At 39.4% G+C, this 22559-nt stretch overlaps 1 protein-coding gene across 1 annotated transcript; it reads right to left on the bottom strand.

Moving 5' to 3' along the window:
* ZBTB38 (zinc finger and BTB domain containing 38) lies at positions 1 to 20281 on the bottom strand (the record flags this gene model as incomplete). Its single annotated transcript, XM_079539782.1, has 2 exons — positions 20242 to 20281; positions 1 to 3579 (listed from the first exon to the last, which is right to left on the bottom strand). The coding sequence occupies exon 2, from the start codon at positions 3577 to 3579 to the stop codon at positions 1 to 3; it is 3579 nt and encodes a 1192-aa protein (XP_079395908.1). The 5' UTR covers positions 20242 to 20281.
* Between the last annotated feature and the right edge of the window lie 2278 nt (positions 20282 to 22559).

The raw sequence follows: 22559 nt of genomic DNA, 5'->3' as shown, positions 1-22559 counted from the left end.
TCAGAGTGTAACTTCTGGAGTTACATTTTGTATGGTTTTCCCTTTGCTTCCTTCTGAGCCAAGGAAATGTTGATTTTCCAACAGCTGAGCACTTTCGTTGCAGAACTGTTCTTTTCTATCTGGTGGACCCACACTTTTGAATAGATGTTTCTTCTGGTGCATTCCCAGAGCAGCTGCCGTCTTGCAAATTTTGGGGCACTGAAAGCACGCATATCCTTTTCCATTATGCTCACGTATGTGCCTTTGCTCATGGTTCCTTTTGGTGGAAAGGTACAGGAAACTCTGTAAGCAGAACTGACAGTGGTAGCGTTTTTCTCCAGTATGAATTCTTTCATGTATTTTGAGTGTTTCATTTAAAGTGAATGCCTTATTACAGTACTGGCAGACAAAGTCTTTGACACCCAGGTGAATACGTTCATGTTTCTGTAAATTTCCAGGAACTGAAAAACATTTACCGCAGGTTTTGCAGGTGAAGGGCTTTTCCCCTGTGTGACACCTCATGTGCATTTTTAAGGTGGATGGACTTTGAAATTGTTTTTGGCATAATTCACAAATGTAAGGCTTTGGAGTAGATACATGCCAATGTACATGTTCTTGAGTTTCTGTAGTGGAGTTTTGATCTTCACAGAGCTCACAATGAAGACTGGGCATTTCTGTGTTCTCTTCTTGACTAATTGCCTTGTCTTCAGGAGCACTCCTGAGTGCATACTCTCGACTGCACGGACTGTGACTTTCCATAATGGTGTTCCTGTTTCCGTGCTTTTTCCTCCATTTGGTCTTCTTCATTTTTCTTAGCTGTTTAGATTTCTTTTTTGGTTTGTAATTGTAATATGGTCTCCAGGGTTTATCACTGGAATCCTGATCACTTACATCATCACACATTTCTGTCAGCTCCAGGCATTCTGAGCTATAGAGCCTAGATGGGCTTTTCTCTTTTACCTCTGTTTCTGATTCCTCATTTAGATTGTCCTGCTTGGACTCGTGTTTAGATTTTCTTCCCCTTTTACAAAATAGCTTAGATCCTAATATATGCCTTTTTACAATAGCCTCATTACCGATTTTTACTGTTATCTGACAAAGAGGAGCAACGTTACTGTCAGTAGATGTTCCAGGTAAGGCAGGCTTTGCAATATAAGTCTCAGTTTTACTCGACTCTTCAGCAGTATTAGTGGTTTTGCTAGATGAACCTCCAGATCCTTGGATGTGCTGTGTATCCTCAGCTGCTTCTGCTCTGTTGCACAGCAGTGCTTTCTTTTTCTCCTTAATAGGTTTTGATTTTGTAATACATTTTCCATAATTATCCGACCCATACTTACAATCATCACTTACAGGCTGACTAGGTACAGTATTAGAAGAATCTGTTTTACTGTTTTCTACAGAAGTGATTGTTTTACTGTGCATTATTACTGATGAAACTCTGCTACTGTGCATTATAACAGAGGGTGCAGAACTGCTGTAACTGATTACAGAGGTTGAATTTTCGTTCACATTAGTTAAAGACACAACTGAGGAATCATACTCATGAGAACCAGAGTCTTTTGTAGCAGTGGGAACTCTTTTGTCAGCTGTGAAGAAGTCTCTTTGCAGATCAGAATTTAAGATACCTACTCCCCAAGAGGAAGAGTTCTGAGGACTTGTGGAAGATGCCGTATCATTACATGAAGAAGTATCCAAGACAAGAGTTCTGTTGTTTGATAATATATTACTTTGAAAATTCAGCGGTGGTAGCTCAGAACTAAGAGAACTCTGAAGGAAGCAGTTACTAGAAGCAGTTTCATTAACTTGGCTACTTGTTTGAACGTTTTCATATGTAGAATTTCGGTAGGACTTATAAGGTAGTCGCCTGCACTTCATGGGCAGAAGTCGGTAAAGTTTGTATGGGTACACACTTGGTTTTAAGCCTCCATTGGCTGTCTTCTTACTTACTGAGAGACGATGGTCAATTGCATGGAAAGACTTCTGATGATTTTTTAGTATATAATAAGTCATGAAAGTCTCCAGGCAGAAAATGCACTGATACCGCCTTTCTCCAGTGTGCCAGATCTCATGTCTTGTGCGATACTCAGCTAATGCAAATACTTTGTTGCAGTAGTGGCACGGGTATGTTCTTCTCCACGAATGCACATTTGCATGTCTTCGAAGGCTCGACAACGTTACATAACTACGTTTGCAAACTATGCAAGTATATAATATCTGCCCATCAACAACTTTAACCAAGTGATCCGTTTCTGGTAAAGCACAGTTTGCATTAGAATAATCAGTTATGCTGTTTTCAGACAATAGAGGCTCTGTGTTTGCATATGAACTCTCATTCCTTCCATCCGTAGCAGTATAATTATCTGAAAAATTTTGTTCATTCCCACTGTGAACAGATAAGCTACTTGATCTCATGCAGACTTGTTCATGACTTTCCAGTATATTTAGATTTGCAAATTGTTTGCTGCAGTATTTGCATATGAAAGTTTCCTGATGCTCTGAATGGAGTTGAAGATGAGTACTGAGTAACGCCCTGTCACTGAACGATTTTGCACAGCAGTTACAGCTGTAAGCAGGTGGAACAACAGTTGTCACAGACCCAGAGATATTAGCAGATGCGTTTTCTTCTTCTCTGGACAAATGGAGATCTCCTGCTTTATTCTGAGGTTTTGGAATGGAAATAATCCTCTGATCATTAACGGTTTCAGGCTGGGCTTCTGCATTGGCTACCGTAGAAGCTGATGCTTTTGCTACAGCCAAACTGGTACCCTGGGGCTTGAAGGCTGCTTTTGGAGTAGCACTACATGCTTGTTTTACTGGCTGAATGAGTGGCGTAGCTCGGACATTTTCATAGTGGTCTTCAGCTGCATTGTACGAAGAGCTGCTTTCCTGTTCAAAGTGAGGCGTTCCTTGAAAAGTATCTCCCCCTGAAGAAACAGCATAGGAGTGCTCTGCCAACGTACTGGCTGGCTCTGCATCTTTGCAAGTGTTGCTTCTGTCAAGGCTGACGCTGGGGGTTTGTATTGTCTCAGATACCTTTTTAAAGTTTGCCCTCAAATCAAGTGGAGAAAACAAACTATTTTCAGTTTCAAAAATTGAGAATGCATTTGTAATTCGTGGTCCATTTGTCACAGCGGAGTCTTCGTGTCTCTTTTCATGTTTTTCCTCTTTGACAGTCCCTTTCTCGCTTACACAGTATGCATAAGGGCAGGGGGAGCTTGAAAAGTTAACATCTGTAAGATCTTCAAGAAACGAGATTCCCAGTTTTTTCCCTGCAGCTGCAAGGTCTGTTACAGTCTCCTGTCTCTTAACAACCACTGTGGAACTGTAGATGTAGTTTAGTATTTCTGTAAAGACTTCAGCTTTGAGATCATCTAATTCCAGTACATGACCTGAAATGCAGATAGTACGACTCCAAAATATGTTTTTAAAGTAAAGACTTGAAGCTGCTAGCACATTACTGTGGGCTTTAAATTTGGTGTCTTCCACAATTATGGTGACATCACATAAAATACCCCTAATGCGCTGTTCATTTAAAATAGAAAGTACAGTGTCACTATGGAAGTCGTCCTTGAGATCCTTTGAATGGGACATGACTGTCATCTACAAGGAAAAAGAAAAAGGATTTGTTTAAATTACATATCAAATTTATAGTTCTGTATTTCTCTTACAGTTGTTTTTTTTTCTTTTAAACATACCAACTTTTGTCATAGCATTTCATGTTGAAGTTACTTAGATTCACAAGTGCCAGCGATATCGAAGGTAAACTGGCTTCTCAGAACATCAGGATGATTATTTACATAGGGTGATCTCCAGGTAGAAATCATTTTCTCCCAGCTGACTGACTCTACAATCTTAGATGCATCATCACATCCACCAGCTGCACATTCCCCATTTTATTCCAGCTGTGCTACTGCCTCAACAGATACCTATGCACAGATCAAGGATGCAGGGACACCTGTAGCTCCTCAGCAAGAGGCAGGTGATCTTCCCTGCACTGCATGGCCTAGCTCCCACCCAGTGCCTTTCACTGGCAACCACAGCTGCCAGCTTTCTGCCACCTTTCATTTGTGCCAGTGGCTCTATGTGCCCTGATTCACTCTAAATGACTCACTAAACCCTTGAGGAAACTCCCCCAGCACGTGGTTGAGGTATTTGGCAGTGATTATGGGGAAGGTTGACTTGCCGTGATCCTGTGGATACAACTGCTTTGTTTTCTGAGGCTGTTAGTCATAGAATGACTTTAAAACACAACTGCATTTGGTCATCTTATTAAGATGGTATTTAAAACAGGGATTCGAGATCCTATGAAATAAAGTTCCAGTTGCAGGGTAAGTTTTCATAAACAACTAACAATGACTGAGAATACTCTGGCTCTCTCACTCAAGATATTCAGAAGTAATCCTTTGTTGAAAACAAGGTTCATGTGAGGGTGATATATTCTCGCTCTAGCTGGTCTAGTTGCATTTTGGATAGTTCATCAGAAATCCATCATGTATTTCACTGCAAATCAAATCGTGTAAAAAAAAAAAAAAACAAAAAACAAAAAAAAAAAAAAACAACCATGTACAACACAATGTAGTTCTACAAGATACAATTTTGTACATCTAAGATGGAGCTCTGAAGTAACATTTGTACCTTACAACATAGCCAGTGTTTCCAGCAGGGAGGTACTGCCCATGTGAACAGCCAAAACTCCTACGACAGTTCAACAGTTGAGAATTTTCAATGCACAGACTTCAGAAAAATCAAATTCCAAATTCTCAAAAACACCACCAACGCTTATATATATGCCACAGAGAGCAAGAAATCACTCCATCGCTGCAACTGAGAGAGAAAGGTAGACTGGTATTATTTTGATTATCTGGCCACTCTAATTATCTTGCCACTCACCCTAGCTGTAAATGCAAATGCACTGTTTTGTTCCTTTTAATTACTAAATCATGGTTTATCATGTTTGTTCTTTACACTTATTTGACCTAGGAAATATTTATTCAGTTGGCGTGATAACATAAAGCTCGTGGGAACTGAGTATAGCTATTTCCTTTCTGAAACCCCCTAAGTAATTGTAGATAGTTTCTAGCATATGAAGTCTATGACAGAAAGAATACTACAATAATACTTCTTTTCAAGCCAGCAGCCACTATTGCATAATTGATTCTTTTTTCTCATTGACAACGTTAGAGATTACATCTAACTTGCTCATGTGATACAGTACTAGAAACCAACTGTCAGACATCAAAAACATTTCACAACAGGAGCTACTGATGGAGTTATTTCCTGAGCGTATGAAATAAACGATGCAGCTCTACCTCCTGGTGAATTATCCTGTAGGATCTTGCCGTTTATGTATAGGAAGCAGCTGGTTTTAGCTCAAAGACATATCATCTCATACAGTTTGCTAAATAGATCAGACTTTTTTTTTTTTTTTTTTTTTTTTTTTTTTTTTTTTTTTTTTTTACTACAAGGCATGTTTCTGCATGGCCTACTAAAAACACTCGGGTAACACATTGTACAAGTTTTACTATACAACTAGATATTCCAAAATGTATCCTCCTAAAAAGAGAAGTATTTTCATTTTCTACTTGCATGTTCACAGATTGACAGCTTTTGTTGTCTCTGAATCATGGATATAAAGGCATGCTCAGTGAAACACCAAACCAGATTCCTTTTGTAAAGACAGCAGAAACCATCACTTGCTTTGTGGACAGGTAATTTTTTTTTTGCTGTGAGCTAAACTATCTGTACCTATATCACTGTAAAGTTATACAGAAAACTCTGGAGCAATTACAGTTTTAGAGCCTGTGGGTTTTGGTTCTATCTCAAAATAAGCAATTCCCAAACAGTCCATTTATTCATGCATGTAATGATTCTCTACTTCCTTTTACCTGTCTTGCTTCTTCCATTTTCAAAAACGCTGTAAAATCAGAATGCCCTACCCAGCACACACACAAATGGAATATTTTGGGAATACTTTACATTCTATTTGAAGTTACTATGGCAGAAACAGGAAAAGCATTTCAATTTCTGAGGAAGTGCTACTGTGATCAAGAAATACAGAATTCATTGGGAAAGACTGATCTCTGTGTCTCTTGGTCACTGGGTTTACTGAAAGATATCATTACCTTTTCCGACATCAAGAGAATACTGTCACAGGACAGTTGTATGAAGAGACTAAAAGTTAACAGACAGTTCAGAGATGGGTGCACCCAAATAAAAATGTGGCTAGCTATGCCTCATAGATGATACAGCAAACTGCAAGGACTACATCAGCCAGCTCCTTACGGGCACTGCAGAGAGAAGAAGCTACTACTGATGATTTTTATATCAACATTATTTTGAAGTGAACAAAGAGATCACAAGAAATCTTTCAGGCCTATAAACACCAACTATAACAATTAGAAAATTTTTACTACCAAAGTTGCAATCCAGGAATATTTTTTTCTATTCTTGCTAAACTTTTGAAATCTATTGTCAGGAAAGTGCACTCTGTGATATACGGAGACAGACTCTGTTACTCCCCTTCAGACCCCAAACTTGACAGACCAGCTGGCCGCATTAACAGAACAATAGAGCCAGTTGCCTGTACCTAGGGAAAATAAAAAACAGAAAGCTGCCCTATAATCTATTATATAATCAGTTTTTGAATTTATCTGGTTTTTAATCCCAAACACGGCATTCTGAAGACGTTACTGCCTTCTGGTATTCATTCTATGGAAACACACCATACTAGTGTTACATTCAGCTCCATTCTATGCTACTAACATACTTCGAGGGCAACCTTGGTTTTGTTTCCAGCCTGTTCTCCCAAGCAGTGATGACCATTCATCAGCATCCAACTGTCTTACAGGGACAGTTTTGCTCTACAGCGGAAACAGGGTTAGGCATCAAGACTGAGCAAACAGAACAAAAAGCAAACAAAAACAAGTGGCCCTGCAGCTTTACGATCCTGATCCCTGCTTATACAGCAATATTAATTCAGTACTTGATGTCGAACCATCGCTTTCACAGCTGTTTTTGTTTCCCTGGTCCCTCTGGGCAGAGGCACACAAGGCCACCCACTCCGGGCTCCCCTCGCTCTCCCAACAGCCTCAAGCATGCACTGAAATCTTAATGATTATCTTAATTATCCTTAATAGCTTGCAATGGTTTGCAGCTTAGTGCTACATCTGAATGGCGACCCATGATTTCTATAAGCACGTCGATAACGCTCCTATTTCAGTCTCCTGATTCTTGCACCCTGGCCTACCCTGTCATACTTCCTCCTTCTATACGTTGCAGCCTCGCAAGTGCTCCAGACTGCAGATGAGTTTTTCAGCCTCAGCCTCGTTATTCGGACAGCAGGAGGGGAGCACCTTCGGGTACAGCACCGTGAGCGCGAGCAGGTTTCCACAGCCACCGGAACCGCTCCGAAGGCCTTCTAACTCTTCGTCGTTATTACATCCCTAACGCATTCCCTCAACTCCCAGTCCAGACGTGTTGTGACAGCTTCTCTTCGGAGCGAAAACAGCCTTAAAGCTTCACGAGCGCCCAGAGAAGCCTTGCGCTTCTCCTGCAGTTATGGCCGTCGCCGTAAGAGCCGAGGGGAGCCCCGTCCCCGCGGCAGGACGGCCGCCCGCGCCCGGCCCGGAACGAGCAGCCGGCGCCGCTCTGCCCGCGGGGTTCCGCGCTGCCCACACGGTGGAGCTGGCCGCGCGCAGGAGAAGCCCCGGGCCCTCTTCTGGTTAAAGCGGCCGCGAGCAAAAGGCTGCGGCGGCTGCAGCTCAGGGCTCGGCCCGCCGGTCCCTACCAGGTACACGCGATACCAGCTCGCGACGGGGCAGCTTCACGTCAGTACACTTGTCTGTCTCGAAACAGCCTCCTGAAACATCAAACGCTTGGCAGCCCGTCAGCTGCAGACAGCTCGAAGACGCTTCCTGTTTACGGGCAATAGCCGCACTCGGACTAGACCGCATCTCGAGCTAAAGCAGCGACGCGCGTTAACTCAGAGCATGGTTTCTCGTAGCACCGACAGAAACGATTAAGCGCTAACGTCACGGCGGAATGCAGAACAACTCACTGTTTTGAGCTACATGGCGATTAGAACCACGCCTGCGGGGTCTTCCAGGGCGGGGGGCGGGCGGCGGCGGCGCGGAGCGGTGGCGGCGCGTCCCGCCGCTGCGGACTGACAGGTGCCGGCTCTAGCGGCGCGCGGCCTGCAGCGCGGGACCCGCCGGCGCGAGGCGGGAGGGCGCCGCCGCCATTTTGCTGCGCTAATCCCGGTAATCGGATTTGCCCGCGGCTTGTGAAATACGGGATGGCTTCGGCGCGGTGGCTGCCCTGCGCTGCTCGCTGCCGCGTTGCGTCTCGTGTTTGTTCTGCTGCAAATGCTCCGCGTTTCGTTAACGCTTCTATCTGTGACATTTAACGTGTCAGGCTATTTATGTACAACTACTGTGAATTGAGGACGATTCCCTAATGTCCGGCCCTTTGCTCCGTTGCCATTAGTGCGGTTTTGTCCACATCGCTTCCTGTTCCTTTATACCTCACGAAGGATTGCTTTACTCTCCTTCAAAGCCTTTCTCGCGTGAAGAAAGGTGTGAGGAGAGAAGCGGCTCAGCGCTGAACTTCTGCAACTGCAAGAAGGAAGAATGGAGATACTTCCTTGAAATGATCATGCCTGCAATAAGTTCTCTTTCGATCCTTAAGTGAATTTGCAATTGCCTTCTCTTCCTTACCTGACGACAGAAATGAACAGGGTTTCATGAAGACACTTCTTTCGAGCAGCTGTCTGATCCTCTGTGCGTATTGCTTACGTTATTTATCACCTCAGTACTGTCAGTGCTTCAGAAGCACTAACAACGTTTGCCTAAATAAAGAGGGAATTAGTTGGACTTGATGTAGCCAGACGCTCCCATAGATTCGGAGCAGAACGCCTGGAACGTGATGGAGCAGACTGTCATACTCACATCCAGGTTACTTTCAATGGGATCTTGGACTTCGTGTATTGCTTATGCAATGTTCCTCAGTGTCGTTTTAGGCATGTACGTAAATGTCAGTATGTACTAATGAGGATGTATGAAAGAAGTGCCACAGAAGTATTTGTGACTAATATTTAGTCAGTACAAGTACAATAATGTGGATTAAATTAAACCCGTTATAAACCCATAAAAGAAATAAAGAACCATGCATTACTGAGCAGTGATAAACACGACTATCTCTTTAGATTATGTGAAACAAATTTAAGGAAGATTAGGTTTTCAATTCCCACTACATCTTAATTAATTTTGCTTTTTTTCTATTCTTCTGAAAATCAAAGACGTAAGTAACTCATACAGCAGATACCCCCAATTTAAAGACATTAACTTATTTGTACTTGGCTGTTCAATGTCCTGGCATTTTAATATCTATGGATAATGTAACAGTTGAAGAAAATTGGGTTTTTAATTGTTATCTTTGTGTGTTTTCTTAGGGCAACTCTAGCTAATCCACTGTAAAAAGAATCACTTTTTCTCTGACCAGTACTGTAATTCAAGGTGCTAATTTCCTTATGTAGATTTGAGCTACTTGAATTTGCAGTCCCGTCAGCTCCTTACAGATGTGCTCTTTCAGAGTAAGAAATTCTTTACAAGGCCAACTTGGCAACACCCCGGATTTTACCTTCTCATTATAATGCTTCATTATAAAACCACTTGTACACAAAGAAAATGGATTACTTCTTACATGGTATTACTGCAAGGGGTAAAGAAAATTGTAAGCAAACTTCTTTAAAACGAATTAAACAGTCCCAAGGTTTCTGAAGTGGTTATCTATGTATGCTTTGCTCAAGTCCAACAATCTCACTTCTGCAAATCGTGGCACATGGTATTTTTTCCTTAGGAGTAAGGAAAAAGCTTAGGCTGCCTAGTGAAAAAAGGAAGTGTTCCAATATTCTTCTCTGGTCAGTATTGCTCAGCTTTCCTTATTAATGGTAGCAACAGCAACGTGTGTAGCATTACCAGATCTAGTAAATTACTCTTAAGTGACAAGTCCTTTTCAATGCCTTGAGCAGACCAGACTATCCAGGAGAAAGATCTTTGGATGGACTGCCTTCTCCTCTGCGCTCACAGCTGAGGTCAGAGCAACCAGCCATGCTGCTGAGATCAAAAACAAAGCTCTTCACGCCTTGGGCAGACCAGCCCAAAGTGGTTCCACTCCCCTTTCTGTCAGATAAGAAAGGAAAGGTATTGCTTTGCATAATGTTCTTTCTCTCCTAGACCAGTGAGTGAAGGGAGAAGCAGGGGAAGGAGCACAGTTACTGAGACCAGTGGCAGCTGCCAGCTTCTCCAAATCTGGCTGGAACAGGAAAGCCAGGCAGAAATCATTTGATTCTCGAGATAGTGAGCTGTGCATGTTTCAGATATATCTCTAAGGTATACTGGCTTTTGACAATTCATCTTAGGCATGGCTTATTCTATGTCTCATTAACTCTAAACAAACACATACAAGCAATTTTTGAACATATAAATTTAAGATTGTCTCTCCACCAGAATAAATAAGAAAATGAAGCAACTGGAATACCAAATACATCCAAATTATTCTTCAGCAAAAAATAGAAAAGCTTATGTCATATGGCTACTAACAATCAGCTGACCTTACATCTTGCTGTCTCTGAACATTCTCAACATTATTTCCATTTAAGTATTCATTTTTTTTCTCTGCTGCTGACAAGCCACTTTCTGCCCTCCCACACTCCTGGGACACAGCAGAGTCCCCAGCTAGCACAGATCGACTGCAGTCCTGAGACTATTATTTACAGATAGCATTTTCTATTTTTCTGTGTTTACTGTTGTCAACAAAATTATCAAATTAAACCTGTAATTTCATTTTGGACAATTATTATGTTGTATTCTTTTGCTCATTCGGTTATCTGAAGGATGAAAGTAGTCCAACTATTATTTCATTTTTCCAGTTTTCAGAGGAAACATCCTTTAAGTATCTAAATCTAAGTATCTAAATTGACAAGAGCAGCAGGCCAATTGTATGCTCAGGAGCCACTATTATTCTCAGTCAGGTGTGCTGGGGACCAGGCAGATACAGCACTTTTTGCTCTTTCCTACAGCTGACATAGCAAATCTTGCTAGACTGAAAGCAAAATCCTTTTCCCTGCTAATTCCTGATTTAGTGGCCTGCTGGATGGCTGGACAGCCAATTTTAAAAGTTAGAACTGGTCTTCAAGCTGTTAAATGGCCACCGCTTGCCACCAATATTCCTTAAAAATGTTTTATTTATGTATTTATTTTACTTCTATACTACTAAAATTTAGCATAGCAAAAGCAATGCGTAAGTGATAGCTATTACTCTGAATCACCACTTAAGTGTGGCAATTAATTTTGGCAATTTCTATGACACATACAATAACTTTGTCTGTGTGCTCTTAAATGTTCCTAGACTCCATTCTGTACTAACCCAAGCCCTCCTCCTCTTCTTCTGTTCTGCTGTATGTTTCCAACCTAAAAGCTGTTGCGGGGCCTCTGTGCAGGCAATGGAGAACTGTAGCAGTAAGCGGGCAGCAGCTGGCAGCAGGAAGAAAACCTTGATGTCTATAGGTCTGGGCTGGGTTGCATGCTCAGCCTCTCACATCAGTTACCCCAAGTAAAACTCATTGCCTGACAGTAAGCTTAGATCAGATGGCGCACAATAAGAAAAACAAAAAAAAAAACAACCACAAAAACCTGTCAACTTGCATCTCCCGAGCAGTCTCATGACTCCTGAACATTGCTATGTTAAGTGTGAAACCACCTTTCTTATTTCATACTCAAAAAAAAAAAAAAAAAAAAAGTCAAAGGGAAATCTTTTAATGGATTTGAAGAGGGCTTTAATTAAACTACTGGTCATACAAACAACTTCTCTGTTGACCAGAGTGACTGAATTTAAGCTCAGAACTTGCAGACTCCCATTTTTACTATCTATGATTAGCATTTTAGACTGACTTCTGCAAGATGCATCATGTTGTGGTAGCATAGTTAACCCAAAGGATTATCATTTTAAATACAAATTAATACCTTAAGAATAAAGGCCAAAAATAATGTGTATAAACTTGCTGAAGAGAGTAAACTGATCTTAAGTACATGAATCTTAAAAATGTAAATATATAAAGCAACATAAAACAAAATAGCACATTGTAAACAATTGCACAGAAAGTATTGCCTAAATGCTACATCTTAGTCTTATCCTGGAAGTCCATGAACAACTGGCATTCTGTCTGATAGAGATTTTTCCCTTTTTCCTCCTCCTTTCTGTCACTGACTGTTGGAAGACAACACTTGGTGATACCTTTTGCATGGGTATGTTACAATGAGAGAGCCACAAGCAACACCAGACTCTCTATTTTTTTTTTTTGAGCGGCTTTAGTTTGTCACGGTGTTGAACAGAATGACCATACTTGCATCTGTGTGCTGGGGCAGGATTCAAATTTGCAATGGCTGCACATTTATGAAAGATAACGGAAATCTTAATTTCCATATTTTGTTGCCATGAAGAAGGTCTGTAAGTATTCACAGCCTTGGAGAAAGGTTTCAACTTGCAGACCAAGCTCAGTGTGTCAACTGCAAGTGCAATTTAATCTCAAAATCACAAAGAAATTTCCGCAGAAAACACAAGGTCTGGGGGTTAAAACCTTTGAGTATTAGGAATACACATTGGGCCATGCACGGAAATCTTTTATATGATTTTGAAAATGCATGCATTATTATTAGCGCATGATATGTAAATGCATTGGGCTGCTTAGTAAGCATTCAGTGGCACACATCTGCAGCTTTGCTAACGTACCTTTCATTCGTATGTGGTTGCCAAGGAAACAGGTTACGGCCCAGTATTGTACCTAAAATATACTGAGCAAGTAGTCTGTAGCAGTTTACTTAAAATAGGTCCAACTTCGATTTTGAAGCGTATTGCTTCTTTAAGTCCAGGTCACTTACATTTATCTAATTTAAATGTTTGGTTAATTTAAACTACCACTGCCATCTTATAGTCTCTGAAAGTCTGTTACCATTTTCTATGTCTTACAACACTGTCTATTAAAAGTAATCTACAGAAGACATTTTGATACGTTACAGGAATTCCAGAGATTTTTGCTGTTGTTGTTGGTTTTTAAATTTGGTTCCTTATTCTGCATGTTGCCTGGTAGCCTTAATTATTATGTCTATTTTGAAATATCACAGGGTGGTCTTTGAGGTCCCTTCCAACCAAGCCAACCTATTATCCAACAAACTGTTTCCCAGTGAAGTTTGAGTGAAAAGTGCCACGGAAATCAACAAAAATTGCCGTAATGTAAATGATACTCTGTGATTGTATGCAAAAGACCACATTCAAAATTAATGAATTAATCAGTTTCCCTGATTATTTCACTTAATGCCTACATACCTCAAATCTAAAGCGTAACTACCAGACTTAATTTAACCAAGGTGATGACTATTGTACATTCACAGTAAAAAGAAAGTAAACTTCCAGTATTTCCAGTAGATCTCATGTAAAATGTAAAACTCTTGTTTTGAAATATTTTTATCACAGTACTGCACTTGAATTTGTAAAGAGCTGTTCACAACTCACTATTAGTAGCTTTTTTGCTACCCCTGATTACAGTCATGTATTAGGGTAGAGATTAGCAGTTTTTAATTGAATTATACACAACAACAGTATTAGAAATTGGTATCAGTGTAATGAGAGTTCCTCTACCTTTTCCATATGGCACAGATTGATAATGAACAGTAGTGACTGGGATCCATTGCCAGATTTAACGTTATGGCAAGCTCAGGAGGTTTGCTTGCCTGCCAGTACATTTGGAGGCTTTAAGAACCTGTAACAGCCTGTTTGATTTAATTCTCCAACCTCTATAGCAACAGAAGCCCAGCAGGAGCTGAACAAATCCAAAGTGTGCCATAGCAAGAGCAGTCTTGTAAGTGATTCTTAGAAAGGTAGCTCTATAACCAAAGTCATGTAATTACGTGGTTTCAGAGGGTTACATATTTCAGTTGTATTTCTCTGTGTGTTTTAAAGAGATTTAGCTTGCCATGTTCACCCCATAAACTTACCCACCTAAAATCAGGCTGTTCCTCAGTTAAAGTCTTTTAGAAGTGGTATCGACAGGTTTGTTCGGCAAGATCATCTCAGTAATTTTGTGAACTCTGTGGCTGTCAGTCAGCCTGCAAAGTGGAAAATCCAAATTGAATGACTAAATTAGTAGACAAGTACTGGTTTCCAGATACATTGTGTAATCATCTACGTTTTTCTTTGCTGTGAGACTATAAACCTACATCTGGGAGGACTGTAACATACCAGCAATAAAGCAGTACTGTTAACCAAAGGATTATGAATGAGGCTTCTGCCTGCATTATTTCATTATGCTTTAACCTGCGTAGTGTAAACTGGACACTGTATTTCAAAATATGCCCTAAAAAGAAATCTAAGAATCATTTCAAGTTTAAAACCAATTATTTTATTGGGACCACTGAAAAAATTAGACTAAAGCCAAGCCTAGCTCTACTGCCCTTCCCCCATCTCAACTATTTACGAATTTTTCCCAACAGTTCTACCTGGTAACATATCAAATAATGAAGGCTTCACAACTTTCTAAGTCAGTCTATTCCCGAGTTTCACAAGGTAAAGTCAGTGGAAAAGCAGTGTTTCTAGGATTAGCTATCACAGCTTGCCAATTTAGAAAACAAATTATGGTGCGGGAAGAAAAAACTGTCATTACCAGTCAACTCCCTTGACTCCACCGAAATTGCCAAAACCAATTACAATTTATTCTTTATCTTGAAAGCCTCCATGCATTTTTTGCAGTCTTTCAGAAGGCCTTTTGTTTCTCCTCTTTCCCTTTTGCCACTTTTTTTTTTTTTTTTTTTTTTCCTCTTGTCACAGCTATTATCACAAGACTTTTCTGGACAGCTCTTGCTCTCTGGAATATGCTTTCTATAACTTCCTGCTTAAATGACTAATCGTTGTGAAACATCCAGATTTTATGTTACTGTACATCAAACACAAATAATGTTTTCATGTAGAAGTTTAAAATTGTTTAGAACATGGCTGCGTTCCAAATATACTAAGCAAAATCAAATTGTTCCACACAGCAACTGAAAAACCTTTTAGATAAGGCACTATGACTGAGCTGACAGACATTTTTATTGCAGGAAGTAGACACAGATACATCTTCATGTGCAAACATGCTATCCTGCTTTTGTAAACAACATACAGGAACTACAAGATCCATTACTTTGGCTTTAAAATGCAAAAATATGAGCTTTATACTTTAGCATTTACGTTCTTTAGTACGTTTTTTAGTATATCTTGATTTCAGTAAATATTTTAAAGCTCATGGATGCCTGTAACAAAGGCCAGAATGAAGGAGACTAACGTTAAGTCCCTATTATCTCAAACACCAATAAAGTCATCAGCACATCTATATACACAGACGACTGTTAAATGTTGTGCTGAATGGGAAACTTCAACACTGCACTGGAGGAATCCAGTGGTGAAGGGACTTCACCAAAGCTGAAGTATTTCCAAATTTGATAACAAATACTATACATAATAAAGGCCCTTTTAAAACATAATGCAACAATTCCCCTGATAGAATACAACAGAGGCACTAGATGCCCCCAGAGGGTTGTTACCTGTTCTTTACTACCACAGCCTCTGTATAATAGTCTGACAAATATTATCTCAACACATAGTTCCACACTGTGAGACCTGCATTTTCAAATCAAAATGAAGTTTAGAGCCAGAAGTAACCTTAATCAGAAAGGCTGGTAAAAAGCAAGCAAGATAACGTCTAATTGAATGATTTTTCATTTCATTTTCTCTCAAGTTTTGTGTAGATTTTCCATTAGGCAGAAATGGACTTTGCATGGATAAAGCATAATTATTAAAAGGCTTCCGGGATAAAACGGTACAGAACCCCCATGCTCTCCCACAACAATAACATCTGAGAAGCTGTGCTAGAGGTGTGAAAAACCGCACCTGTTTCTATCTGCCCTGGTTGCCCCTTTAGCCAAAGCGAATAAAATAGATGGAATTTACACAACATTTTGTACTGTGGCTCTGGCTCCAATGTTCTGACACTGCATTAGATGGATTTAACTACCAAGCAAACCATGTAAAAGAGTCAAAATGAAAACAGCTTGCTAATTACTAGAATCCTCCTTAATAAATAATTCAGTTTCTTTAGCTAGAAATTACTGCTCATAGGCTGCCAGTGAGTTTTTCCAGAATCATGAAAACACTTGAGTCCAGTCATATTAATTACGAGAGGACTTGCACCCCCTAACGAAAGAGTAAATTTGCAAATAGATTTGGAACAAGCGTGGTGAAGCGTGCTCGTGTAACAGAGCTACGCGTTCTTTAAACGCTTGGAGTGGATATATTTGAACACAAAGACAGAATAAAAACAGTTTAACTCAAAGCACCCTGTCTTCCCTAAAGATAAATATCAATGGCAATAAATAGATTGCTTCTGCATAGCATTAGCTCAGCAACTTCATTTAAAAATAACCACACAAAATATAAACAAGGAAATGCAGTTTTGGGACCTACGTGTAATGGCGCACTCCGTGTCATGTTTCAGACTAAAAAAAAATCAATGGAAGCAAACTACTGGAGGTAAATAAATAAATAAATAAGAAATTAAAGCCAACTTTAATACATCCCTGGGGAAATGCTGTTTATTACATTCTCAGTTCCATTTTTTTGGGTGGAACTGGAAAATATTGCACTGCATCAAACTTGTCTCATAATTATTAATCAAATGGGTTTTATTATCGTTATTAAGCACGGCCAAGATAGATGGCAACAATCATATTCCTGAACAGTTTTACTCTGCATCTTTATAATGTACCGAAGTAGTATATTTGGAAATAAACGAGGATTTGTTTGATAGTACTGAAACTGTCAAGGCTATTATTAATGTAACTGGCTGTGCTTCTAAATACCTCCTTTGTATTAATTTGCAGTGCTGGGTCCTCATCTGAAGCAAAATACTCTTAGTCATTTTAAAGTCAAGGACATGAAAGGAAAATGGCTACCCTGCTGCAAAAGTCTCGTTGCAGCAGTGAGAATTTCTCAAGTCACGTACAAAGGGGATTCACAAGGAGATGCACTACAATATAAGTGCAGTAGAGACACTTAGTAGCATCTGTTATTGTGGTACACGTAAGAACTGACTTCACTGATACTGTTAAAATATCGGCTAAAAATAGAATAAGGAATTGTAATACTTAATTTTTGCAAAATCTGTGAGGTCTGCAAATCACCATAGACTACAAGTGAGCTTATTTTATAAAATCTTGCTTACAATCCTACACAAGTTCTTTTCCAGTATGGATAAACAGATCTTCAGTGCACCATCAGAATGTGTCCACTGTTTAAAGACAGATTTATTAGCATTCCCATGGCTGAATTCAGCAAAGGGGGAAGGAGGTTTAAACATATTTCTGATTCTCTACATTTCTCTGCTAATAAATGTTTCAGTGATACTTTCATATTTGTAATAATGAAACTATCACTTCATTTACACACAGTGCAAACTTTGACCTACATGCAAGACATTAAAAAAGGAAACTAGGGTACGTTTCTGGAAACAACCAGTGCAAAACAGGAATAAAATAGCTTTTTCTTGTGCACAGCTTCATAAACACGGCATCGTTTAATAAATGATGGCCGCGTGGAAACACAAAACAAGATCAGATTCCCTCTTTAGACTGCAAACAAACCTAACTGTGAAATTTCCATTTGCATTGTGGTATTGTTATTAAAGACTATAACTTCATTTTACATCTCCACTATCACATCTTTTAGAAGGATTTGGTTGCCAAGGAAACTGGTTCTGGCCCAGTATTAACCTGAAACAAATATATTACAAAAGTTGGTGTAAGTAGTACAATACTCAGAATTCTTTTTATCCTTAATGCTCAACATCAGGTTTTGCACCTAAGGTTGTTCAGCTTTTCTTTCATAACCTTTTTTTCTGTGAAGTAAAACACACTTCAGTGAACTGATACACAGTGTGAGCTGACAGGGCCATCTATATCAATTTCTCTATATGAAGTCCTTCTACCTTAAAATAAAAAGGAATACTGAAGGTTCATGTTTGTAGCCAACACTGAAAAAATAAGCATGCAGCATATTAATCTTTATTTAATATTTTGCACAAAACGCAGAAAACCGCTCACAGCAATTGGAATGTTTTTCATTTTTCTTATCTCCCTCCATTTTTACTTTTGCATTTTGCTCAGTAATGGTTACAGTCAGCTCTACAATGTGATTGAATCAATAGGGTTTTCAAAAATTCTTTTGTTGCAGAAGCGTTGCCACGCCCTTAGTACATATGATTATTTTAACAGGCATGATTGCTCCACTTTCACAATAGAATTTTTCCAAAGCAGATAAAAACAATTGCCATGCCAGCATTTGAAACCAACAGTTTGACACAGTTGTTTTCATTAACAATTTTTTTTTTTAATCTGAAAGCTACATTCCAAAGCCCATTTCATGTTCTTGCAACACTGACGAAGAAATCAGTAAAACATGCAAATCTCAACCTACCTGCGTGTATCACTTAGTGCAGTGCCAGCAGGGCAGTGCACCCAGCCATTTTTATGAAAAGCGATGGAGAGAAATTCTATTCTTGGTCTTCTTGATAATTTTTTTTAGAAGCAGTTGTCAAAAACCAGATGGGAAGCAGCTTGAATAGACTGTGATCAGGAGAACTGAGTTTATCAATAGGGAAAGCAGGAGTGGGGAAAAAAAAATGTCCTCATCCAAGGTTTTCCAAAACTGCAACGCAAGGTTGTTGTTTTTTTTTCTCCTCCTCAGAGTGTTCAGAGCTTGAAGCTGACCACTGCAAAGGCCACTTGTCACATTTACTGAAAATCAGCCTATTGATATCACAGCTGAAAATATAAACTCGACAACCAAAGCCCATTGCACAACGTGGACTGCGTAAGAGTTAAAAATAGATTCGATGTGCCTCCTACCTGCATAATAAATATGTAAGTTTCAAGTGCTTTAATTCGATATTCACATTAATTAACAATACAATATACATTATTTAAACTACAGTAAACGCAAGAAGAAAAAGGGTGACACCATCTGGAAGCACGGTTTGCTTTTTTTTTTCTTTCTTTTTTTTTTCCCCCTTTCCAAGGGCTAATAACGTAGTTTGAATGTGATGACAAGCTAACAGCTCACCACATTGCAAAAGAAAAAGAATTCTTAAGGTGATGCTCAAATATCTAAGCCTGTAATGAAGCACAAGCCAGTTTTCACTACTGCATGATATGGCACACAGACCATTTAACATACTCACATTTGAGATACTAGGCACGGTATAATGAATTCAATACACAGCATGCACACAGCACAAGCAACGTTAATCCTGCCTGCCATTTTAGGCTCGCAGGAGTAAGATACATACTGCAGCACAGCTCTGGTAAGGGAGGAGGCAAGGGACAGCTCACCTTAAATGCAGTATCTGATTAATGTTGTAAGTGACATTGCGTATCAGCTACAGAGTCTTGGTTCAACTGGGTGGGAGGGAACAAAGAAAATTGTCATCAACTGGTGATGCAAGATGAGCTCCAGTCACTAACACTGTTAGCAAACTCCAAATTCTACAATGATACAGTAGTAGGCATTTCAAACTCTTATCAAAATCTGCCTGTGCAGTGGCTGAGTCCGCCTGCCGAAGAAAATCTTCTTGCTTATTGGAGAAAGGCTGGATTGACTACGGTGGCGTCCTGTCGATGCAGAAAGATGTCGTATCGCACATACTAAATCCAGGATGCTGTGCTTTCCTAATTTTTTAGTTTTAGAATTAAAAAATAAAAAGACTGTGCTATAAAAATATCGTAACTAAAGATGCAATGTTCACGAAAATAAAGCATTCTTTTTCTTTCTTTTCTGCTTTTTCTCTTTTGCAGTCCATCAAAATCCTGAGCAGTATTGACAAACCACACAAGCACAGGGTCTGCCTGCAAGATCAGCTGTCTGTGTCTATGCTACACCCTGTTAACCACAAGCAGTGTGAGAGCTAAAAATATCTGCAATGCAGAAACGGTAGGTGCTGTGGTGTACAGTTCTGATCAATTATAAAAATATTTTTCTGTCCTCAGATATAACAAAAAAAGGAAAATTGGTGCTAATTTCCTTCAGATGTTATCCGTCAGACCAAAAAAAAAAAAAAAAGAAAAGCATAAGTATACTGACCTAGATAGCACTAAGAAGACTTAAGCAGCATACAAGCACCCTCACTGTCAAAGCAAGGAAAACGAAACAGTGATTGTCTAATCACACTGAAAGCAGCAACTCACTACCACAATCCAAATTCCAAAATGCTCCATACAGTGTACGCACATCTCATGTTATTGGGAGATGCAAAGCTCCTTTGTTTTTTTCCTCAGAGGCTTTTCTTAGCTACGGTTGCACAATGACATTCTGACATCATGGAGGTCAGTACAGCTACTAAAGTGCTTCATTGTCTTTAGGAAAAAAATAATTTTGAAATATTAAACTACAGCTGCAAAAATAAAAATAATTTTTAAATCATGTCTCATTTTTAACATCTTTTCGTTACCTTCTGAGATTAATACCACATGCACGTTGTTCTGCTGCATACGTTTAATTGGTATCGTCTTCTGCAGAGATTGTAATTCTGGGAATTAGATTTTTATAGATTAGAAGTGTTTAAAAAAAAGGCTGATTTCCTAGAATAACTCAAAATACAATAGAATATTTCATATACTTAAGGAAAAAAATGCAGAGCAAAAAAAAGAAAAAGAAAAATTGAAGACTGCTTATCAGAGTTTTTTAAAATGCCTAATAAATAAAACCGCTTTTATTTGCATTGTCAGTGTATCTCCAAAGGGAGAATGAGAATTGTGCCACGGTTTATTATGACCTGAATTATTTTCCCAGAAGAGTAGACCAGCATTTAAGGTTAGACAAACCATAAGATCTGTTAATAGCGCAAATTATCCCCCACTCTCCACCTTCAGTGCCTTCTCACAGCTCCCTTCCCTCTAGCCCAAACACCGCGAGCCAACATCCAATACACAGCCAGAATAGTCAACATTGCAGGCTGCTCTGAAAATATAAACTGAAAGATTTCTTTAGGTGACTATTTCTGAACTTATGTATAAGTGGATATAAATGCTTTCTGATCAGCACTCGAACAAATAGATTCTTGAGAGGCCAGATACGTACAGAGAAGCACTATTTTTCATTAGACCTGCCAATACAGCTAGGGAAGCAAGGCACCACATTTTCAAGGTTTCTTAGGAACCTAAGTATGCTATGATTTATTTTTTCTAAAGCAGTGCCTGTTTTTTAACAGTGAAAACTGCTACTAAGTATTGCATTAAATAAGAAAAGGTTGCAAAGCAACAACAAAAGATCACAGTATGTACGCATTAGATTTGAAATAGCTTCTTGTCAAAAACAGGCAATTTTCCCCCCTTTTTAAAAATAATTTTATAGGTAGATATTCGGAGATTTTTCTCTGGGAAATTATTTGGCTTTTATTCTCTTTCATTTTACAGGCTGGGAAAGAGATGATCCTAGCAGTCAGTGCTTTAAAATATTCAGAATCCCCTTCCATAAATAGCGCATCTGTCACACAGAAAGGGAATCCAGCCAGCAGAAAGGGAGAGCAGACCAACCAAAACAACTGCTATTCCGATACATGATTACAGAGTTAGGATTTTTGCCATCGTGTGTTTGGATATTTTTGTTTGGAGCTTTTAAAATTAATAGATGTCTGATTTTATACATGCCAGTATATATAAACTTAAAAGATTGTTATGTATAGATTCATTTTGAGTGTTTTTTTTCCTTAATGTTAATCTCTTTGTCAAATATATGTTATTGGGCCTGTCGCACTCTGTTTAAAACCATGGGAGAGCTCCTAGAAATCTGTAGAAGGGAAAATTCGGGTCTTTCTAGCAGTGTTAAGTTTACAGGTACCGTATTACAGCATGGGAACCAAGTGCTAAGTTTGCTTAAAGATAATGATTTCCTGAAAAAGACAGATTTGAGCAGCATCTCAGTAAATATATCTGCTCCTTCATGCTTGCGGTAAGCATTCCCATTCTCTCAGAAAACAGTTTCACCAGAGACACAGCAAAGTGTTTGGTGTTACGACTCAGGGAATAGCAAAAGCTTGCCAGTAGCAAACACAGCAAAGAAATGAACAGAGGAACGAGCTTGTCCAAATCTTTATGCATACCTCTCACTTTAATGGTTTGTTTCTAGTGCTTAGTAATAATTTTCCAGGCTTAGACTTCCAAGGATTTTGCTTCAGATTAAACATAATTTCAGGTCAGAAAACAGATTCTAGGCCGTTCTACAGCTGCATCCGTTCTACAGCTGCACCAAGTATAACTTGGTAAATCAGTCCAAAACACTGCACTTCCAAGTCGCACACAGTAGGCCCAGATTTTGTGGAGATGTTTACACACTGTATTGTGTCTCAGTCAGAAGCTTGGGTTTAAGCTCCAGCCTGATCTGTGACCAAACTGTGAACAGTCTCAAAACAAGGCACCGGTTTTCTGGAATCCTGACTGGCCTCTCCT

This window comes from Tetrao urogallus (genome assembly GCF_951394365.1).
Source record: "Tetrao urogallus genome assembly, chromosome: 9".
In the NCBI taxonomy this organism is placed as follows: domain Eukaryota; kingdom Metazoa; phylum Chordata; class Aves; order Galliformes; family Phasianidae; genus Tetrao; species Tetrao urogallus.
Note: the sequence above shows the minus strand (reverse complement) of the source record. Positions and strands in the feature narration are given on the sequence as shown.